We start from the raw sequence: 23,174 nt of genomic DNA on the forward strand, positions 1-23,174 counted from the left end.
GCGGGCTTCTCTCCCGCTCGGAAAAACTTTTATGTAGCACGTACTGAGCAACAGAAAGCTTTATCGGGTTTTTCATGTCGCTCTACAATTTCATTATTGACACTTTTCGTCTAAAAATAATATTTGAGAAGTTGATTGATTAAGACTAATTATCTAATTAGGCTGAATTAGAAAAATTGAGTATCTCCAAGCGACGGCAAACAATAACTTGATTCTGTCCAGCTACATGGCATTCACATATTTTTTAACTCTGGCTGAAGTTAGCTGGGACACTCTCTATATGAACACACACACCATAATTCAATTTGGGACAAATCATGTGGCTGGCAGACAGATTGATAATTTTGTGTAAGAGAGAATAAGAGTAACAAGCAGTAATCAGTGCTGTCTTTTATTCAGAGTTCCATGAGAAGTGTGCACAACACAACAAATTACATCACTGCAACACAAAAAAATGTTCAGTCTTTACGATTTCAAGAACGAAAAAGAGTATTGAAATGTATTTGTGGCACATACAAAAGCTCAAGCATTGATAACACATAGTACTAGCAAACTAATGCAGCCATAATAAATGAAAAATGTAGCATTTCATTCCTGAATTCACCCTGGCTAAAACTATACAGTCACATTAATACATAGTGGTATGATGCCAGGAATGCAGACACCAGAAAAAAAATACTGGGAGTAGAAACTAGTACACATAACAATACATACACTACCAATGTCTGTAAAGCATACACATAGTGAAGCAGCTCAACGCAGCTCAGTGTCGAGTATGTTTTGATTACAGTTAAGGCACTTGTTTGCATCACATTGCTATGATTGAGATACATTGCTCATTACACATAGCTGCATAAGAGATGTGCATTATTAGAAAATAAATACTGAATCACACATTTTAGGTAACGTGAACACACCTACAGTGTGGCACTGCTGTGCACTGCTGTTAGAGGCACACACTGTCCGATGGCAAGCAATTAATAAACAAGTCATACATACAAGCACAGATCCCTTTTTACATATTTACAATGTGCATGCATAAAAGCAATAAGTCACAAAGACAGAATGGTCCTTTGAAGAAGAGGAGGCAGAAACAACAGCCAACCACAGCACTATGCCTGTGACTATATAAAAAACCAAAGAATTGACTTCCAGCAAATATGCATTTGTACCCACATGCACACACAAGAAAACTTTTTCTCTTCTGGTTTTGGAACTAAGCAACTATGAGAGCTGAGAGAGCAAAGGGGCTACCCTGAAGAATTCTAGACTGATAAGTACTACTTGAGGAAAAACTGGTCCATGGACACCATTACACTGTAAAGTGCCAGGAACAAATTTTATTCCAATAATGTTGGCCCTTCACTTCTTGCTTCCAGGCAAGTTTTGTACATGTGAATGACAACAGCAAAGCCACCTTCTGAGGTCTGCAAAGCTACTGCTTGTATTTGCAACAACTCAAGGCTGAATGCTCACAGCTATAACTGACATTCACAGAGTTTTGGCCTGCCATATTTTCATTCTCTCCTCAAGATTCAGTTGCAATGCAAACAAATATGCATGTCCAAACTGTCTGCACTGTATTACTTCCAAGTTCACAAAAAAAAAAGGTAACTTCATTTCATAACAATCAGAGAGGCTGGCATAGTATTCTAAATGTGCTTGTAGCCCTTAGCATTGCATACAGTGCCAATGGCTTTGTGCAAATGTATATTTTCCACACAGTACCTCCAGGACCACAAGCACACATGCAAACCAGTTCATGAAGCAAGCAGAATATGAAGCATAGAAACAGCATGCTGCATAATATTTGAATATCGAAGCTGTAAATCAAAATATGGGACACAACATATGGAGCTACCACAACCAGAAAATATTTCTATGCGTTTACAGCAGAAGGCAGTTGCTCATGCTCGGTAGTAACAACTGTTCTCATTCATGTACAGTTCTGAGGCTCACTTACGACAGGAGACACTCAAAGTTTGACTTAAATTTAATGTTTTGAGAAAAGCCCCAACCAACATCAGGGTCCTGTACATATTAGAACATTGCACTACATAATTACATACTCGTAAGATGAAACTGCACAAGTTCCAATAAAAATGTTCATGAAACTGACACCTGTGTAAACTTATACTGGAGATGCATGAATCTGTTGAATAATCTGTGTAACTCGTATTAGTCCATTATGTGGAGCAAGAATAGGCAGGTGGAGAAATTGTCCCCAATGGTGCCAGCACAAGTGGGTGACCAAATGATGTCACATGAAGTAAAGGTACAAGAAAACATTAAGCACGAATCATAGTAACTAGTAGCATGCAACATAAGAGACAAGGTCATGATGTGTCAGTACCACCTATACCAGATTATGTTGCTGTGAGACAGGTTCTCACGCTCAGAGTATTTAAGACATTACTTGGTAATGCCACAAAATGTAGTTTCTTATCTCGACTCTTGCTCTATGGCTAAGTGTTAAGAAAGGGGAAGATAACATTGTTTATTTTTTGGCAGAGAATACTGCTTATGAGATCCTCAGCAACAGCAAATAAAGAAGAAACCAAATTTCCACAGAAACTAGTGCAATGCTGTGATGAAAAAAACCATGCATGTAAGTTCTTGTGTATTTTAATGAGACATACATAAGGCAACTTTAATTTTATAATTGTTGATCATTATGGTATTAAACCAATTCTGGGGCTCCGACACAGATTGTGTTGCGTTTACATTTGATGTCGACCACAGCGTCACATGCTGCCGCATGAAAACCACTGCATAGCTCCCTTTAACAGCTTCGCTGTAAAATATGCCATCAAATGCGCAGGCACCCCCTGCCCTGACTGAAGCAATGGGTGACCACCTGCTTGACGTACTATTTTACGCAACTGAAACTAGTCAGCTACAATACTGATTTTAGCTAGTCTTTGCATTTGAAACTTAAACTAATTATTTGCAAAGTTTTTGCAGCACCCAAGTTTAGTAGCATGGAAAGTGGTTTAATAGACACATTCAACATGACCAATTTTAAAGAAAAAAAAGGGGGGAGGGGTGGAGAAAGAATTTGATGCCAGAACTCATGCAGAAGGTTCTGAAGAAATCGAGATGTATTACCAAGAAGTTTCACAACAAATAGAAACATACAATACAGAACTTGCGTACAAAACCCTTGAAGTCTTAGCTTTCACAGAAGCAGCAGCTTATGTAAAACAAGACATACCACTCAAGGTTGAAGCAAACAACTTTATAAATATCTGACAAACTTCAATTGTTCTATGAAATTAGGCCAAACAGTAAATGTTAGATATTTAGCTGTGATATGCCATTTAAGTACATTCCAATATTTGACCCCTAATACTGAATCTGATAAAGAGAGAATAGTTCTGCAATGTTAGATCCACAAGAAGTTTCTGAAAGCGGTTCCTTCCAATATGAATGTTTAGCTATCAAATAGTTACCCAGTGCTGCAAGGCCTAAGACCTATTAATAAATAGTGTGAAAGTACAGCTGCTAATGGTGGCTAGCTAGAATAAAAAGGCAGTTGTCTATACTTTGCCAGCAGTATTTTTTATACAGTATGTGGGCTCAGTTGTAACACTAAGGTGTCAACATGAGTAGTGGTAGCAGTTAAAATAGGAACATGAATACTGTTCATTGCATATGAGGTGGGGGGGTCAGTCATGCAAGTGAGCCTGTCTATGTGGAACAGAAGAAGAAGAAAAAAGAAGCAGAGGAAGAAAAAACAGATCACAGGTTGTCGTACTCATATGAAAGCACAAATGTCTTTGATAGCTTGTATTCCTTACTCTTTTTTTTTTTCATGAACATCCGACGACATGCTTCTGCCATTTTCAACATCGTATTACAACTCTATGTTACGAAAGGTCATAGAGCCATCAGGCCTGCACAATGGACAGCAAGTAAAGTCTTCTTATGCCAGGTCCTCTTACAGCTACATTTCCATATAAATAATTCACAAACATACCGAAACACACACAAAACTATGGCGTAAAACATACAACACTCAGCAACACTGTAGCCTCCAATGACATGCAATGGCTCAATCACACCATTAGTTTGAAGTCCATTGACTTGGGAAACATTTGACACTTCTCAAGCCCTCAACACAGTTAACAGCAGTAAAGTTGACATGACCTACGTGGTAAGGCTTAACATGAAGCCTTTTGGCTATTTTTATATTTTATATAAAAATATCAGGCATAAGAGAAAAAGCTGGCCTAAATGTTAAATGAGAATATGACACCATATTTCAAAGTCCATTTTATGGCATTGTATACAGATGTACTGATACATATCAAGTTACATTCTCAGAAATCTGCAGCATCAATATTTGTGTGCATGATAGGTTTGTGCTGATCACAAGTGAATTTCGCAAGAAGAAAACCTCAACAGGTGCACACACATACACCCCAAAAGGAGCAATGATTGCCTGGCAAAAGTGCCTCTGTGCAGTTCACAAAACAGATCATTCATGTCTCACGATTGTGACACTGTGTTCATTGCATCATTAATGGATACAAATATAAATGTTCATCTAGCCAAAACTGCTCACTCATTTGAGTTAAAATTTCATGGTGGTATCTGGCACTAGATTTTGAACAATAACAAGTCTTATAATGTGCTTCACCAAGCTAAATGAGAGCATATGTCACTTGCCTACAGTTGGGGCTCAACAAACATATAACACAGGCAGTATGCCTAGTGTGCTGAGAGATGCCAGCAGGCTATGATTGCTAACAAAATAAAACATTTGCTTGAAAATTGGCTGTTCACCCTTTTAGGAACAGCCAGAGCATTACTCACTGCACAGAATTCTTTTTTTACAATTTTGGGTAAGCCTTGCCACAGCATACTTTTTCGTATTGGTTAATAAGGCAAGCGTTCCCTAATACCTGACACCTTACAAAACCTGCTAACACTGTGCCATCTTTGTGTATAATTTAATATACATCAGGTAGGAATTTAAGCAGAAGCACATTTATACATGTCTGTACTGGTGATGATGCAATTGATGTGTCACTCTGAACATATCGACCCTGCTGAAGCAAAATAATGGTGTTTGATCCTGTGCTCTTTCTTTTCTTTTTCTATAGTCAGTGCGAACATGGTGTAAATATAAGACATTGCAATCAGTGGTATCACAACATCTCAATGTAGCAAAAGGACATCATACTGCTACTAATGCACTGCAAGCTAATCTCACTTGTGCAAAGCTGGTCCCAATAACAACAAAGTAGTTTGCATATAAAGTAGGCACCAAGTATGCCTTCCAAGGGATAAATTAAAATACCATGAATAATATCTCAGGGCAGACGACACTCTACTGTGGTGCCCTTACTTTTTCCACCAATATAGCCCAAGTTGAATAAAATTAATTTACCACACAACACTTGATAATTTCCCTTTGGTGAGAGTTAAATGCATTTTACGTACTGAGTTTTATATGAGTTCCAGTAAAAAAAAGCTCAGCATGATGACACTGACTGTACTTTTGCTACACTTAGCTTAAACTCGTTTACACAGAAAAGCACAACCACAAGATTCTTAGTTGAGTTAAATTATTACAGGTCGGACAATGCACAATATGTGTTACAGCTAAGTGAAATGCCCAGGTAAAGCTACTTATAACTGCACCCTTGGAGGAAAGGTATTGGCATTAAGCAATGACATGCACGCTGCCGAACATCTGAGCCAGCGATGCATGCAATAGACAGAAAGGTTTGACAGTAGAAAATGGCATTAAACCAATAGAGGTCATCATGGCGTCATCACCTGCTCCTGGTGCATAAAAACCAAACAACCACAGCGCACAATTTCTAATAAAGTTTTCTGTAAGCATACATGTGCAAGAACATTCACTATTGCTAAATTTGTGGCATTGAGAAGGCAAAAAAGCCAAATTATGCTCAACAAATCATATGTTGAAACTATGTGCAGCCTTAGTTTTCAATGCAGCCCAAGATCACACTGTAGCAAAAGCATACGTGGTCACTTTGCAACAAATACATTAGCAAGTTCTGAATTATCATTTTTGAGATGCAGCATATCATATGCAATCAAAACATTGGTAAAGCACACACTGAGAGGAGACATTTTCACCTCATTGTTGGGTAGCTTCTGAATGACATAGCATCTAGTGCAGGAGCCCGGTTAGATTCCTGCCACTCATAGATACGCTGATGGCTGTAAAGAAAAAGAATGCACATACAAATACTGACATAACTACATCTTCAACATTTTATGCATAGGCACTGCATTGCATGCAACTTGTGAATGCATCTTGTGTGCACTTCTTAATGTCCAAGCGACGGTCTTAAACAACAGAACTCCAAACCGCTCTTACAAAATATTATTTTACAAACTGTTAGTTCTGAAGCACTTTCCAAGGAAAGAGTTCCCACACAAACCATTTTCAACAGGTAAAATAAAGTGAAGTCACAGGCATTCAATACAATTCAGCTAGGCTCCTCATTTGTTGCGATAATTAGCCTTTAAGGGGCCCTGAAACATGTTTCTAATTAATCAGAGAATGGCCTCACTATTAAAGGATGCCTCACATGGCAAAAAAATTTTTGAAGCCTTCAACTATAATTAAGTGGAGTTATCGCACCGATACCTGGCTTTCTCTCTATTTTTGTCTCTGCTAGCGTGCTGGAAGCTACACAGTGAAGAAGCCAAGAGAGCAAAGCCCCAGCCAAACGTTGAGTGTCGCGATGGCAAAAAGGCTTATTGTGGCACCCCATGGTGGCCGCAGTAGACTACACTACGCAGCACACCGCTGCCATCTTGGGGGCCAGACACAGCTGGCACAGCTATGCGCAGTGCAAAGATGAAATTATTTTTCTGTCTTTTTGAGATCACAGACATATACATTTTTCATTTATTGAACTCAAAATTAGCAATTATGTATTACTGAGAATGCTCTTGCGAACATGAAATTAGCCAATAGTGTTGGTTAGCCAGATGCTTTCGATTTGGTGACACCGAGGAAGCGAGGCCAAGTAATTTTCCGCTGTGCTTGATACAAGATTGTAAATTCCATGCTGCATGCAGTGCAGTAATATTTGGCTCACATGTTGACAGCAGCTTCTACGACAGATCGATAACCTTTTTCTTACTCTGTTCATAAAGTGTTTCAGGGCCCCTTTAACATTCATCCGTTTTATACAGCTGATAACATTTCTAGGCTGCGGGAGGCATCAGCGTGCACTGAAACCTCTACATCAAGACACTGCTTTAATTTTTGCTTCTATTTGTGACCTTTTTTTGAAAATGATCCCCCCCCCCTCCCTGCAAAACTTTGTCCAAGTACTCTATGCCTGCCCTCCAGAATATTCCTGATGCTAATGCAACACACCACTAAAGTAATATGTGACCATTCACAACATTGTAAGCAGTGAATAGCAAGAGAAGGACTTAAGTCAAAGAAAGTGTAAAATTTTGCTTGGATTTAAGGGTTCGCCACAATATGGGGATCAGTATATTAGGTCAAGGTGACCATGACCACATGCAGTACACATTGTATGTGTTCTCATTCATGACAGTAAAAGTTGTTCAGGTGTCCTTTGAAACACACTATTTATAACAACGTGTTAAGTTAACATACCTTGGGAGAGATATCATGGACACTGCTGGACTGAAAAACAAGAAGAATGTGTCGTCAGCATGCAGCTGCGTTCCCATAAAGTGGCACAACTGTGGTCGACATTTGACACAAAACCGGCACCATTTATCTTACACTGAGCTCCAAGTCTACCACTGGTGCTTAGCACAACTGCAGGAAATTGCAAATTCTTCCTAGCAACCAATTGCCCTATTAACTGATCACATTAAGGTTCTGTACGCTATATTGATGTTCCCATGCAGTGCGAAAAACATCTACTGGAACTCACGTGTATTTCACTGCATGTTTTGCATACATGTTTCTCAAGACTGCTCCTAGGCACAGGGTTTTTAATGAATGGACATGATCTGAATACTGGCTGGCTTCAATTTTTCTATTACAATGTGAACCCTAGAGTTGTTAACTAGAGAGTGTCTGTGACTCTTGCTTCATGATTCCATTCACCAGTGCTTGTCACATAAACTGTGGTCCCTCGCATCATGAATGGTGTGTTGCTGAAAATTTTGTCTCTTAATTTCTGCTGCACTGTGCTTTAACATGTTCACTGAAACACCTGGCATAATAAAAGCAACATTCTGCTACTTTCTAACTGTGATGATGCGTCACATTAATGCCACAAGCGTTCTATGCATAGCATGTGCAATACACACCAGAAAACATGCCTACCAATGTAACAGGTGCGAACATACAGTGTAACAGTGACCATTTACATAGACCAGACAGGTAGTGATGCACTGCAGGCTGCAGCATGTAGAAAAGCACAACTTAAATAGCCAGCAAATTGCGATAGTATATGCATGAAAACATACACACAGCCTCTAACGTTTCAAATTTCTTTCTTTTCAGGCATTTTGTTACTCTCAATTGTTTCATTAACAATCTACTTAAGTACACTTCTAGGTGAAAAACTATTCCTCATGACACATCACTTTGTCATATTCAAGAGCCTCACTCAACTATGCCCTGATGAAACTTGTAATATAACTAATTCCTATCAGGAGACTTAGTTGACTATATATGGATAATGTGTTCTGTTACTGTATTCACAAATACTAGCTTGATCTCCATCTCAAAAGGCCAGCAGCCCCAATTTATACTTGCATACATCATATAGAGGATAAAGATACTGAGAATGGGAGCCTGATCTATCTCTGGCTGCACTTCCCAGTGTACTGGTTAATGTATTCAGGTGAACAAGCTCTGATGCATACAAAGTAAACTTTCTGATAAAAAAATAAAAGGAGTGATATATGAGTGGCAGCCCATCTCTATACAAGGCAACAAAACTTGCTGCCTGAAGCAAACACAGCACAAAGACTGTCTGCCTATCAGTCTAGCATACATATGTGAATATGTTCTTAAATATGCAAAGTCAAATCAACATGACGACTTTTACAACCAAGGTGACACTAGGAGTAGTAAGATTTTTCTAAGTGCATTACAGCTGTGAGTCAAATGACAAAGTATCATGCCAAAACAAGTGGGTATAGCATTAATGAGTAAAATTATGGACACTCAATAAACAGATGTTTCTGTTTTTCCTTATCATAGTTGATAGTAATTTATTATATGACCACACACCATAACGCACACATTCACTCTACTTTGTGTCACGGTAATCTATACCTGAATTATGTTAACCTTTCCAACAGCTAAAAGTTTATGTGATTATAAAAAATTGACTTACGTCTGCTCACAAAGTCGTCTAGGACCACGCTCTGAAAGAAAATGTTAAATTATGACATGATAAACTTAAAAACATTCAAGTATAGATACACTATATGCAATGCAACTTTATCAAAAACCATGCACAAATAGTTTTCTTTCCAAACACATGGTGTTTCAACAATGAAATCCTTAAGAAAATGTAGTAAGCTCTATTGCAATGATAAATTGTATGCTACATGTGGGAATCTCATTTAAGTAAATGGTTATACAAAATAAACAAACAAGAATTTGAATCAGTGACTACTGTACTTGAAAATAGGTCAAACACGAATATAGGTTGACCCCTATATATCAAACTTGCCACGTAATGAAAAAATTATGATTTAAACATAGACCGACCCATATCTTTTCAAAAAAACAAAAACCATGAACCATGACAGACGTTTATTTACGGTAAGCTTGGTTACTAAATCTCGCTAGTCAATGCCACAAGCGGCATCCTCGTCTGAACTCCCTAAGAAGTCGTCCTCCTCAAATGCTTTGCAGGAATCCTCGGCAACCCAAACAAACTCGTACTTGGTGTCATCGAGTGCATTGATATGCAGCATTTGTCAAAGCCAGTGTGAATAATCTCCAGACTGACTTTACAGCGCGCACGATGGAGGAATTCCATTAGCTCGGCACTGCTGCTAGGTTTGTACCCGCCCGACTAGAAGCCGAGATTCTTTGGTCATGAATATAGGTCAATAGCTTATTTTGGGAAACATTTCCAAAAAATAGAGGTCAACCTATATTTGAATAGATACGGTAAGTTGGTATTTCACTGAAACCGTTCCATTTATGGTACCATATATGCATGGTTATATTGTAGAACTTCAAGTGTTAGCGTAATGTTATAAAAGTGTAATGTTGTTTTATAAGAGCATATCATTCTTTCATACAAACTTTCTCTTCAAGTAGCTGCTTACTGAAGTGCTGCAGCTAATACAAAGGGGCAAATTATAAAGCAAAAAAAGAAAAACAATAATAATAGCAAGTTCTTTCCCTTCCCTTCTGGTCCTAGCACTGAAACTGTGGATGTCTAAGCACCATGTTTGATTTACATTTCATATGCATAATTCTGCATGAAACCTTCTCTGTAGCTACAATGGCATGAATGAAACTGTATATGTGGTGCAATTTGTTGCAGCTGGCCTTTATTATATGCATCTGCAATAAGAATAGACAATATACAAGCCTGCAAGCTGCCTTTCCCACAGAGCTAACCTTTCATAACCAAGATGGCCACACTCCTGTTAGCAGTTAAAGTAGTAGTTAAATCTGGGACACACATATTGAAACTTTGGACGGTGCGGGGAACAGACAGTGACAGGAATGCTGTCATTGACCTGCATGTTAACATACTTCAATTACGATTCGAGCTCAAGGTCTGCAATCTTGGTTGCGTCAAAGGTGTATAAAAAAGTGCACTTGCAGGTTTTGCATATAGTCTACCTCTGCTTACAAACTGAATTCAGTATAATCAGTTTATAAGAAGAGTACTTGCACACAAAATTTTTAGTGTAGCTCTTCACCTTTTCACAATCACTTCACTTTTAAAAAAATAACTGAAGAAAACAGCAAGGTTACAGTTTCTTACGTTTTAGTTTTCTCTTGAGGTTAGTCTTGTAGCTGGAACAAAAAAGATACAGCATTTTTAAACCAAACGCCTGTGCGGTAAAGCTGTGGCGCCTAGCTTTCTGCACATACAAATAATGTAAGTAGACGTTAATACCAAGGAACAATTTCGCAACTGTACAGTGCAGCCCACAGTTAAAGGGGACAGCAGCAATAGAGCACATGCATATTATTCTCTCAGGGAGGTCGGGAAGCCCACAGTTTTGTAGCAGGACTTGAAGCCCATGATGCTGGCTCTTCCATGCATATCAGCACAACGTGTCAGCAGTGCTTCCACTGGCACTTGCAGCTGCAGTGCCCTCAAGGCATCAGCTGCATGATTGTGTGTTCCCTTTAAGGGTGGGCCATACTGTACATGTGCCTTATAGAGACTGAAGTAAGTTGTGACCTATCAACTTACTTGGCACGAACAAAGCAGAGTATCACAGTTAAGATGAAGCCCATCACAGCAATGAGACAGGCTACAATCAGGACACATATTTCGGTCCACTTCATCTGGTAGGGGTTTCTTCCTGGTGTACATTTCTGAGCAGAGAGATGACAAAGAAAAACAAGGATGAGTTGCACAATGATTAAGAAAGGTTAAAGGGAATCAAATGAGTAAACTACACAAGAATGAAAGAAAGAAAGCTTAGTGCTCATGTGCGCCAAACATTTAGACTGCCCTCGACCAGGCACACAAAGGGTCAATTTGTAAGCCTACCAGAACAGACAAGTGGCTGCATATAAAGCTATAAAAGGAAAACAAAAATAAAGAATGACAGGGAGAAAAAAATTCAGACATTTCCTTTCTTTCTCCTCAGTTCTTGCAGACTACTTTTTTTTTTTTGCAGGTGCAGTAAATTTCTGATATTTCCAATAAATATATACTTGCATATATGTGTAGAATGGTATTTTAAACAGTACAGGAAAGCAGCAAAGTTATTTTACTGCTTCCTTTAGTGCTTTATTATAATGCAGACCTTTCTCCTTTCGTTTGTATTCATCGTTCTCTATTACTTCATGGAAGTTCTATAAAGAGAAAAAAAGGAAAGGTAGCACACCCTGGTGTTTAGTTGTAGTTTATGCTAATGGCCTCTGTATGTGGATATTAGCTTAATTTTAATACATTTCACATCAGCCACATCGGAATACGGAAGGGGAAGGGGGGCCAAGGCAGCTGCCCCCCCCCCCCCCTGAAAATTTAGGTTTTTTTTTAATGCACTAGCAAAAGCTACACTGCTTGATTAGCACACTCAGGTCCCTTATATCTGTATGAGACGCCCTTCATGATTGCAAGCCAACTGTGCATATTACACACTACGACTAATCTTGCTGGTCTTGTCACGGCAGTGAAAGAAAGACTGCCTGTGCTGGCTATTGAAGATGGCAAACAATCCTGAGAGAAAAGTTTTCTTTTCATTTTCTTTTCTTTCTTTCACATTTTCTTTTTCTGAACTCAAAGAGATTTATGTAGCCTTATCGCGAGAACTTCAGTTTTCGCATAAACTGCCAGCTACATTTCGGAAAAACTCTTGACTGCTACATTAAGTAGGGAGAGTGTAACACCCTCCTGTGACGTCACATCTCCTTGCCGAAATGTCGACCACCCCATCACCAAAAGCTTGTACTGCATTGAAAGCCAGAGAGGCCAGTACACTCGAACCCACTTCTAACAATATTCAAGTGCCACGAAAATTCCATTGTTATAAATGATAATTGTTATAACCGGGTTGCATAAAAAAAAAATCAATATAGGGGATGGTAGAGCTGTTCTAAGAAAACTATAATGGCGGGGAAGCCAGTGTCGCTCCCCACCACGTTCCTCCATCCGGCTGCTGATTGTGTTCACTCGTTTAACTGTTTAACTCTGATTCCTGTACTCTCCATGTAACAAGCCACGGCTGTTGGCGTTCAAGAATGGCACTGCTATAACTGTAAAGAGGAGTCGTGGGTGGCAAGCAATATGCGAGCTTCAATGAGACATCGCTTTGGTGGCCCCAAAAGGGGCCTTTTAAAAAATGCAAGAAGGTTGCCGCGGCAGCTTGTCAGCTTGAGAAATCCAGAAGAGACGCTGGCGCGAGATCGCCAAAAGCATCTCGCCACCTACATACTTCTCACTGGTTTGCATGAGAAAACCCCTGTTCGTCGGCCTTGCTTGCTTTACATGAAGCTAGCCGACATCCTTCTCCAAGGCATCCAGGTGCTCTACATAGTGCAGCATAAGGTCACTTGTGAAAAGGAAGCCCTGGAGGGACTGAATACTCTACAGGGCCTCCTGCAAGGACAATGTTGAGGCAGCCTGCCTTACCGCGTCATCACCTCATTGGTTAGAAGCACTTAGTTTCCAAATCTATAGCAGTGCGCTTTCTTCTCACCGGCAACGTCATGCATTCCGATGATTAGCAGGGGGATCAGTCATCTTCTGTTTCGGTGGCGAGTCAAATGAGTCTCAGAAACCACGTAGCTAGCAACCACTTTGATGCAACCAACAAAGATGAGCGCGAGCTACTTAAGCCATAGGCTAAACTGCGCAGAATGAGGGGTCAGCGAGCAATCTGGGAGCAGTGCAGTTGGCGTGGTCCGTTCATGTTTCGGAGGGTGACGCGGCATAGCGCTATGGGCGCAGCCCAATCATGTTCGGAGGAGTGGAAGGGTGATGGGAGACAGGCGTGCGAGGCTGATGATGTGGAGAAGGCCGGAAAGTGAGCGCGCAGTTAGGGTAGCAGGCCATCGTGCACCGGCTCAAATTTCTGTATTTCTTTTTCCGTTTTAAGGATTTCGCATTTCATTACTTTTCAGCACAGACACCCATAAGCCAAACTTATAACCCATAATGTAGCATGAGGACATGCGGGTTATTTCAACATAGAAAACATACAAAAGTTGACAGTGCAGCAGCTTCTCATTGTTATAACCAATATATAGTTAAAACCGGTATCATTATAAGTGAGTTCGACTGTAGTATCCTTATTATGCAAGCCATTTCAATGAGATTAAGATAGCACCAAATATTTATTTTGGTCCAAGGGTGCATGCAGGAGATCGAGCGAGATGTATGGAGTTGTGAGCGTGTATTTTAGCCTGTAAATAAGTTTTCCTTGTAAACAGAGCCCTTTTGTGTTTTCAATGTGCTCGTTTAATTGTTCGCCAATGTGCATATATTTTCTAATGCTATCAACCATGAGGAACTCCCTAGCCAGCTTTGCCTTGCGTGGTCCCAAATGATGGACATCCAGCGCTTCAAGCGTCAGCGGGCGTCTGATGGAGTGTAGCTGCCTGGCCGAATATTCTAGTATGACAAGTGACAATGTTGCAGCACTTGACCAGAGTGATGCAAACTTTCATCAGGGGACAGTGGCTGAGGTCGTCGGCTCGTCATTTGCTTTTTCCGTCCTTGCAAACGAAACTGCATATGTTACAGGAACAGAGCATACATCTATGGGCATTAACTTCATTGACAAGGCGGGAACCGATGTCTGTGTTAGAGATAAGCTTATGGGATTTGTAGAGCTGGAGCGACTGAACTCCACTTGCATCGCCACTACGATCGTGAAGTTTTTAACGGATGCCGTGTTGATTCCTTCAAACCTCGTTGGACAGCGGTACGATGGATGCACTCTATAATGGCTGGAAAAGAAGCTAGAGTGAACAGAATAATACAGAATGAGCTTCCAAAGCACTATTCTTTCACTGCGTAAGCCATAAACTGAATCTCGTGATCAATGATTTGAACAAGGTCTCTGAAATTCAAAACACAATGGGGATCATCAAACAAAACATAAACTTCTTCCATGAGAGTGTGCTCTGAAGGAAATCGGTGCCCAACATTCCAATGCTGTGTGAAACAAGATGGTCTGCAAAACACAAGTCAATTAGGATCTTCTCTCAGCTATACGTGGCCGTAGTCAAAGCCCTCCAGAAGCTCACGTCAATGGAATCAACCTCAAACACTGCAACTAGGCAGCGAGCTCGCATCCTCTACTGTGCAACAACAAGCTCATCTTTCATTGTCTGCTTGCACATTGTAGTGAAGTACAGCGTACGGCTGGAACCAGTTGCAAACATTCTGCAAAGTGTATCCATGGGCATTCAATTCTATAAACAACCACATCTCCAAGTTACAGAATATTTTTCGTGGCCACCGGACTAATGCTGAAGAGCAGTTCTCTGACATCATGAAAACAACAAGCGAGGCAGCCAATTGCTCAAATGTGTTGATATCTGTACCAAGAAAAGTCTCTCATCAGGCCCACCAAGAAAATAACGTCGCGAGAGGGGCACTACCACATGGCAATATATGTGCCCTATCTGGACTCTCTCACTGCTTCTTTGGCTCACCGCTTTTCTGAAAGAAATGCAAAGAGCTTCAAGCTTGTCCAGCTGCATCCAGCAAAAATGAAGTATTTGAGCCGTGTTGAGTTTGCAGTCCTCACTGAAGAGATCCACGGCTCTTACTACATTGAAAACTTCAAGGAAGAGGGCATCTCTTGGTACAAGATGTGGCGCAGCAAAACTGCGGACTCCTCAGAAATAACTTACTACTGCTTCAGGCCTAGACATTCTTCCCTGCTGTTGTAAAAGCCATTCAGGTAGCTCTGGCCTTGCCAGTTACCACCTGCACTATCAAACGCTCCTTCAATACAATGAGGAGAGTGAAAACGTGGCTACGCTCAGCAATGAAAAATGACAGGCTGGACGGCCTTTTTGTGATGAGCATGCGCCGAGAGCGTGTAATGTAACACAAGAATGAGTTTATCACCTGTATCATCATGCAATTTTCCCAGAAAAACCCGAGGCATCTGCTGCTGCTATTCAAGGAAGGCTGACGGTCGCTACATGACGGCGGTTACATGCACACGCTGGGGGGGGGGGACATGCAGTTATCTGCTTTCTCCTCCTTGTGCACGTCCGTGCACGGGCCACGTGCCATATTGATCTTAGAGGTAATCTCTCTGCAGCAAGCTGAAATGGATCGTGCCTTCAGGTGCATTTCGTTGTTCCCCCGCATCTAGTGTTGGCAGTCACATTATCTCAAGTTTGCTCATGTTGTGACTGCAAGTTCATGGCCATCAAATGAGATCTGTTAATGTTTGCCTGAGTGCATGTGGCACCTATAAAACTACAAACCTTACTTCGTGTAGTCTTTGCTATCACCATCAATGCTCCACCTTTCTAACAAAACTAACTTTCTCTCTCTCTCTCTTTTTTTTTTTCTCTCGATACCAATATTTGCATCTTTTTACACTTTTGTTTTTAATTTGTGGGCCTCGGCTGCGGGTACTAAGTGCAAATATGGCGTCTAAGATTTACGGCGTCACACGACGCAACACACGCAAATCTCGGACACCGTGAGCCACGTAGATGCATTGCTCTCGGTCTGATATGCACCGCACGTGCTGGTGCTCATATCTGTGCTATTATGGCCTGACCTTCTTGCGATTTGTGTATAAGTGCTTACTGACAAGATATTGTCCACCCGGAATGCTCAGGGAAATTGTGAAGTTGTTTTTAATGCTGAAACTTTAGAACCTCAGCTAACGAAATCCACGATTTAACGAAGTTTTTCGCTGCAAGCACAACTTCGTTATATCGAGGTTCGACTGTAGTGCCTTTCTGGTGCTACCCTACTGTCCCTGCCCCCAACTCCGGCCAACGGATTGCCCCCCCTCTGCAAAAAGTTCTGCGGACGCCCTTGAACAGCCACCATGTGACACTGTGGCATGCACATTATTCATTATCAGGAGCTCTTATGTGGGAGCATACAACATTAAATGTATTGAAATGCATGGCCTAGCCAGCACGTGTTCGTACTAAGAACAAAAAATTTAGGAACAAGGAGACAGCTTGGAATAAAGCACAAGACTGACAGCACTGGACAAGGATTAGAAGGAAATTCTTCACTGATTCGTATTAATGATAGATATCATGATGAACATATAACTTAAAAGGACGTCTTGTTGGGCGAGTTGGTCACCAATCATCTTGGGTACTAGGCACGAAAACACACACGACACAAGGAAGGAGACGGGACAGAGCGCCACTTACTGGCCGCCAGTTGTAAGTGGCGCTCTGTCCCGTCTCCTTCATTGTGTCACGTGTTTTCGCGCCTAGTACCCAAAATGAACATATAATGGTTTCCAGAAAGTACGGACGCGAGCACAAGTAAGTAGAAACGAACAGGACTTATCTCGCATCCGTACTTGCTGGAAACCGTTATATGTTCACCATGCACCAACTGGCCCAGCAAACTACTCTACTAGAGATAGATATCATGTTGCATTCTCAATGTGCAAATAGTGAGCTGATTCTGGAACATTTCTCAGGCACATTTACTACACTACATTAACTACACGACTTTCCTTTCAGTCATACATATTCATGTTTCCTAGCTTTGGTGCTGTTCAAGTTACTTTCTTTAATTTACCAGTGGAAACTGAAAATCAAGAATGAAATTTTGTGCCAACCAACTCCCACCTTTATGCTCACATTTGTAGCTGAAGTACACATACGAATCATGAGGAAAAGGTTTTATTGAACTTCAAGAAGCAAACTTCATAAGCTGTTTTTGTGTGTATGTCCTCTCTGTCTTGTCTGTCTGCACACATGCATATGGGCATGTGTGAATGCGTGTGTATGTTTGTGTACATGAATTTATGCAGAACCCCCTCGCACACAGAAAGAAATTACCGTTATCATACCAACTATACCAGCTCTATTTACAACAGTGCATCTACCACTGCCAGTCAAATGCAAGAGAAAGCCAGGATGCAGAATTTCTTCAACTATAGCAATTGTGGCCGTCTTGTTCATTTCATAAAGCGCAATCAGAAACAAATTGGCATTTAAGTTTGTCAGAGGGCTTCCCGTGAGGCATGTTTTACCCATTGTGAGCTGAGTTGATCACTTGCTATTATTGGTACAGCTCACCACGACAAAGGCTTGTTCACTGTGGAAAGGAACCATTAAGAGAGTCCCACACCTGGTAAATTCAGGCTTGTAACAGCAATTATAAGAACAACAAAGCATTTAAAGTCATGCAGCCATCAGAAGCCGTGCAAGTACATGAGATGCAAGAGTAAGAATGAACACTTACTGACACATACACTAAGCAACTATGCCCAACAGAAGCCAGTAACTTAGCTCTAAGCATTGCAAGCCTACAGAAGCCTACATCATTCATGCTTATTGTATGTACAATGGGTGAAGACATTTTATGTCACAAATGCGCCTTGTGCCATGCGAAGACATGGGTTGGTGCCCCACCTGCGGTCAGTTGTTCTTTCATCCACTTTCATTCCCATTAATTTATCATTTCTTTTATTCAATTAATAAGTATACATATAGTTTCCCCTATGCTGTCCTTGGTGTCATTGTTTGTTGGCTTTTTATGATATGACTAATAAAAATCACGCCCTCGGTTTCCTTTCTTCTTGTTCATTACACAGCGCGGCCTCGAATCCGGCAGCATTGATGCCTTCAGGCAGCATGTGTGGGTTTATTAACCAGTTGCCTTCCCCCAAAAAGATCACGTGCATGTGATGCCTGCGACAAAAAAAGATGTCCTACATCTGCCGTCAAGGCTGTGAGCTGTAATGCTGGCTAACACTCCCAGGTTTAGTTCTAGCAGATAAACATAAGTACTCCAGGAGGTGGATGGGACAATGGCACCACGGTAGCTCAATTGGCAAGAGCGTAACATGTGTAATGCGAAGACGTGGGTTCGTGCCCCACCTGTGGCCAGTTGTTTTTTCATCCGCCTTCATTTCCAATAATTTATTGTTTCTTTATTTGAATTAATAAGTAGGTATAATTTCCCCTATGCTGTCCTTGGTGTCTTTGTTTGTTGGCGTCTTCTGAGAGTGCATCCTTGTAGCATTGTCTAAGTGTGACCAAAAAGCAGAGAGAGAAAAGATGCATTTTATGATGAAAAAGATGGACCCAAGGCAGCACTGGAGCTATAAGGGACACTCTAGTACAAGTGGCTCAAAATTAATTTCGACCACCCAAATCTCTTTAATGTGGGGTGCTTCTGCATTCTACCCCCATGGGAATGCATGCAGCTGCCGCGGCGGGAAATGAGCCCACAACTTCATGCTCAGCCACCATAGCGTGTGACAAATCGGAATTAGTGCAACTGCTATGCCTGAATTATTCTTTTATCGAGGCTTGCCTCGATAAGGGCTTCTCATGCTCACCTCAATTCCCACAATGCTGTAGTTGTGGTAGAGTGCCTGAACCTTCTGTGATGCTGACATGTCCAACATTTTGGCTACAACGTCGGGGCTCACCACTAGCCCATTTTCAAGCAACTGGAAGCAAGAGCTGGCACTGGATGGGAACAAAGAAAAGCAAAGCTAAGTAATGCAAACCAAATGTAACAAAAACATGCACATAATCTCACCACACACTGACATGCAAACAGGATTTAGCAGCGCTATAAACTGGGCTACTTACTGAAAAGAACAAGGTTAGAACTTCAATTTTTAACCTTACTTGCTCCTTACAAAATATCTAATCTGCAGCATAAGCAAGTACCTTCAATATGCAACAAAAACAAGGAGTGGTGCCGGAAGGCAGTTTTCAAAGTCTGCTAACTAAACAGTGCTTGCATTAATATAAGCCTAGTCAAAGTCAAAAAAGGATAAATGTGAACAGGAGCAAAGCAACTCCCAACAGCTGAAGCATGTCTGATTAGGTAACTCTAAAAAATGAGACATGTTTTAGTGCTCTAAACTGCCTTACGGAACGCACTACATCAGTAATTCGTGTTCTGTTAGCGGAGCAATTGCATTTTCTCTATAATTACAGAACTTAGGTTAGCCCATAGCATTGCTTTGTTAGTGCTGGGCACAGATATTATATTAATTGCTTGTGGTAAATTTCCTTAGTGTATCCTGATTGCACAATATAGTTGCAGTTGTAACACGTTAAGAGAGCTTAATTTTAAGCCCATATAAGGATGAAACTAACAAACAGCTGCAACACTCAGTAGTGTATACAATGTCACAGTAATCAGCCTCTTTTTCTTTTAAGTGTAATTCTTTCAGCTTCCAGTGTCTTTAGCTTTCTGCAGTTATGAAAGTCTAAAACAATCTAAAGCCCCTCCATAAATAAAAGCAGCATCCTTTGAAGATTGCCACCCCTGCCCTGGCTCTCCATCTATCTCAATCTTATCTATTTATTTATTTATTTAAAAATATCTTACAGGCCCAAAGGGCACTGAGTAAGGTGGGTTTAGTTATTACAATAAAAGCACAAGCAAACTAGTAAGAAACATGGTTACGAAGCAAGTGAACATTGAAATGCAATGCAACAAAGTAAATTGCAAAATACAAAACAAGATTCCAATGCAAGTGAAAAAAAAAAAAATACTATGCTTGCGAAATAAGCACTAAAAGAGCATTTGAGTGCAAGTGAAGAAGAAAATGCAACACATCACAAAATAAGCAGATTAGGAACTTAAACAACTAATCCATGTCACAGCACTGTTGTAAAAAATGTACCTCAAGCTTCTGACAAAACGTATTCAGGTTATTATCAGAGACAATATCATCTGGAAGATCATTCCACATGCGGATATGTTAAAAGTGTTCGTGCTGCCAAATGTACGCCTGAAGCTGAGGTGATTATGTAGCCTGTGTGACGTGAAAAGGGGGTGCTCAAGGTGTAACGAGGCTATTTTATTGCTGTAGATGTACAGCAATCCCTCGTTATAATGAAGCCAGCAGACAGCGAAAAAATTTGTTATAAGCGGTAATTCGATATAAGCGACCACTCGAGAAAAGCTAAAGCAGTCGAGCTTTAATTGCGCCACAACTGCGAGGAAGTCAAAATACAATGTATTCAGTAAAGCAAAACTTTATTCCGTTGCAAAAAAGGCAGTGATCCTTGGCTGGTTCAATCTTCTTACCGGGTGCGAGCAACCCCTGCTCTATTTTGACCAAGCATTGCACGAGGCTGTGGTTGCCGCTCATGCATTCAACCTTATTTTGCAGCAGGCGTAGGTACTCCCATGTCTGCACCATAGTTGGCACTTCACGTGGATCTTCGTCCACCGGCTCTTCGTCCTAGTCAGGGCAACCAACAGTACGTGTCAATTATCTCTGCATCTGTAGCTGGGGCGACCACGGGAGCAGCAACGACAGCCAACGCAAATGTGTCGAAGTCGCCTTCTACCTCTTGGCCAGCAATTTTATGAACAGCCTCGTACAGATCGCTGCAAGTCCGGTCATCATCAGGCTGGTAATCATCAGGGTCACTGACGATGGAGCGGGAAAAGCCAGCGTGCGCAAAGCAGTTGGCGACCTTCGAAGGTGTGAGTTCTTTCCATGAAAAGGTCACGCCGTGTTGTTTCTTGAACCGCTCAAGCCAGCCATTGCTGCACTTGAAAACTTTATGGCCCATTTGGAGGGCGAGAGCTTCGGCTTTTTCAGTAAGTGCAGGTCCATGTACGGGAAGATTTGCACTCCTGGTGTTCTTCAGCCACTGTAGAAGTGTACCTTCCACTTCAGGGTATTCGAATCGCGATTCCTCTTTCTCTTTGCCGAGAAGCTCTTTTCAAAGCCATCCAGCACAGCTTCCTTGTTTTTCAATACAGTTGATAAAGTAGACGGCAGTATGCCGAATTCCTTTGCGACGTCAGTTTTCTGCTGGCCACCTTTTCCCACTTTTTTTATCAGTAGAACTTTCTGCTCAGAAGCCACAGACTTTCGCCCGGAGACTGATGCAGCCATTTATCACTGTGGACCACAAAAGCACACACGAAGCATGCCTAACAAAGTACTCCGAATAACACGCCATCACATGGCCTGCAGCATGGATCTAAATGCAGGCGCCATCAGCGCCAAAGAGACTGAATGCGGCGGGCAATGCAGAAGGCAGAAGCTTCAAAATGTCGTCAGGGCATCTCGCTTTCCTCGTCAGTGCACGCTGGTGATGGAGACGGTTGCAATGGTGGGCTTGGCATCGGCTTCACGTGTAGCAGAAGAAAGGCGATCGGAGCTGTGGAGACTGTAAGGTCGCTCTGATTGTTCGTGTTCTTAAGTGTCACGAATCGGCCACGTGCTGTGTGTATAGAGAGGGGGTTCACTCCCCCCCCCATGTCAGCGGGGCAACCGTTTCTGTATTATGTGGGGTCACGGACCGCGCGGTGTTGGGTGACGCGTCGCGGCGGGCGCTAGGAGGGCGAGTGCCGATTCCGGGAGGTCGGTATTGTGCGCAGGGGGTTGGCAGTCCGCCGACGGTCACACAAGTCCACACAGACCGGCCTTGAAAGGGACCGCTTTACACGGTATCGTGGGCCTGGCGCCCGAGTGCCTGACTAATTGGAGGCGCCGCCGAGGTTAAGAAGGGCTTAGCAAACTTGACCCCATGCCGCATATACGGAGAAGGAATCTATTCTTCTACGCGTCCGGAACGCAATCGCCAGCCTTGTTGTTGGGTGCGACAGCCTGTGTGGTGTTGAAGGCCAGCTTACAGTGCACGCTGTAGGGATGCGGTGCACACGTGAAGAGTGCATTCGGACGGCGGCGTCTTGTAAACGCGCACTCGGAGAACTTTGTCTTGTAGACAATAAGTTTGAAGGACAAGGAGGGCCATCCGTCTCCCACACGGCCAAACTTTGAGTACAGCGGCACTACGTGGTGTCGATGCCCCTGCTTCCGAGACATTTGCGGCCTAGACGCCGTTGGGATTTGAGGCGGTCTAGCGATAACTTGTTCGGGCCTGGCGTGTTTTGCTGAGCCCGTCACTAACTACGTAGAAACGAGAGGGCAACGGAGTTTTGGGGAAGAAGGAAAAGAGCTTTGTTTTTCAATATGTTTATTTTTAAGAGTAAGCCCATCCCTGTGGGTGGTGGCTTAACAAACGGTTGACTCTGATTGGCAACTGAACCTGTGGGACGGGCCAACGGCCCTACCGCCTTTTTTTCTTTGTATATTTGAGCTATAAAAATCGGGACGACATGCTGTCCCTCAGACTTGGCTGAAATCAGGATTGCTGATAGATCAGTGAGCCTCCGTACTATGTACGTTAAAACGAGTCTGGGCTCTAACCGTCAATGAGACAGTCGAAGAGTGAGACTTTGTTTCTCAATTGTTCAAGTTTGTAATGTATTTGTTTTACCTGCCATGTATATAGAAAAGTTCAACTATAAATATTTCTTGTACATCTGATCTGCATCGTTTCCTGCCTGCGTTTGATCAACAAC

At 41.8% G+C, this 23,174-nt stretch overlaps 1 protein-coding gene across 2 annotated transcripts in view; it reads right to left on the minus strand.

Moving 5' to 3' along the window:
• Window positions 1-375: 375 nt before the first annotated feature.
• Window positions 376-23,174, minus strand: part of Cad74A (cadherin 74A) — a 107,460-nt gene continuing 84,661 nt past the window's right edge. The window contains exons 36-41 of one of the 2 annotated variants that reach the window (XM_050195934.2): window positions 19,162-19,294; window positions 11,385-11,509; window positions 10,947-10,978; window positions 9,327-9,357; window positions 7,622-7,651; window positions 376-6,198 (exon numbers count right to left, since the gene is read on the minus strand). In XM_050195934.2, the coding sequence (XP_050051891.1) occupies window positions 6,111-6,198; window positions 7,622-7,651; window positions 9,327-9,357; window positions 10,947-10,978; window positions 11,385-11,509; window positions 19,162-19,294 (439 nt within the window). In that variant the 3' untranslated portion in view covers window positions 376-6,110. Of the gene's footprint in view, window positions 6,199-7,621; window positions 7,652-9,326; window positions 9,358-10,946; window positions 10,979-11,384; window positions 11,510-18,724; window positions 18,846-19,161; window positions 19,295-23,174 lie in introns of those variants that run through there. The other variant, XM_055063207.1, reaches the window with a different exon arrangement.

Source organism: Dermacentor andersoni, chromosome 1 (assembly GCF_023375885.2).
Source record: "Dermacentor andersoni chromosome 1, qqDerAnde1_hic_scaffold, whole genome shotgun sequence".
Taxonomy (NCBI): Eukaryota; Metazoa; Arthropoda; class Arachnida; order Ixodida; family Ixodidae; genus Dermacentor; species Dermacentor andersoni.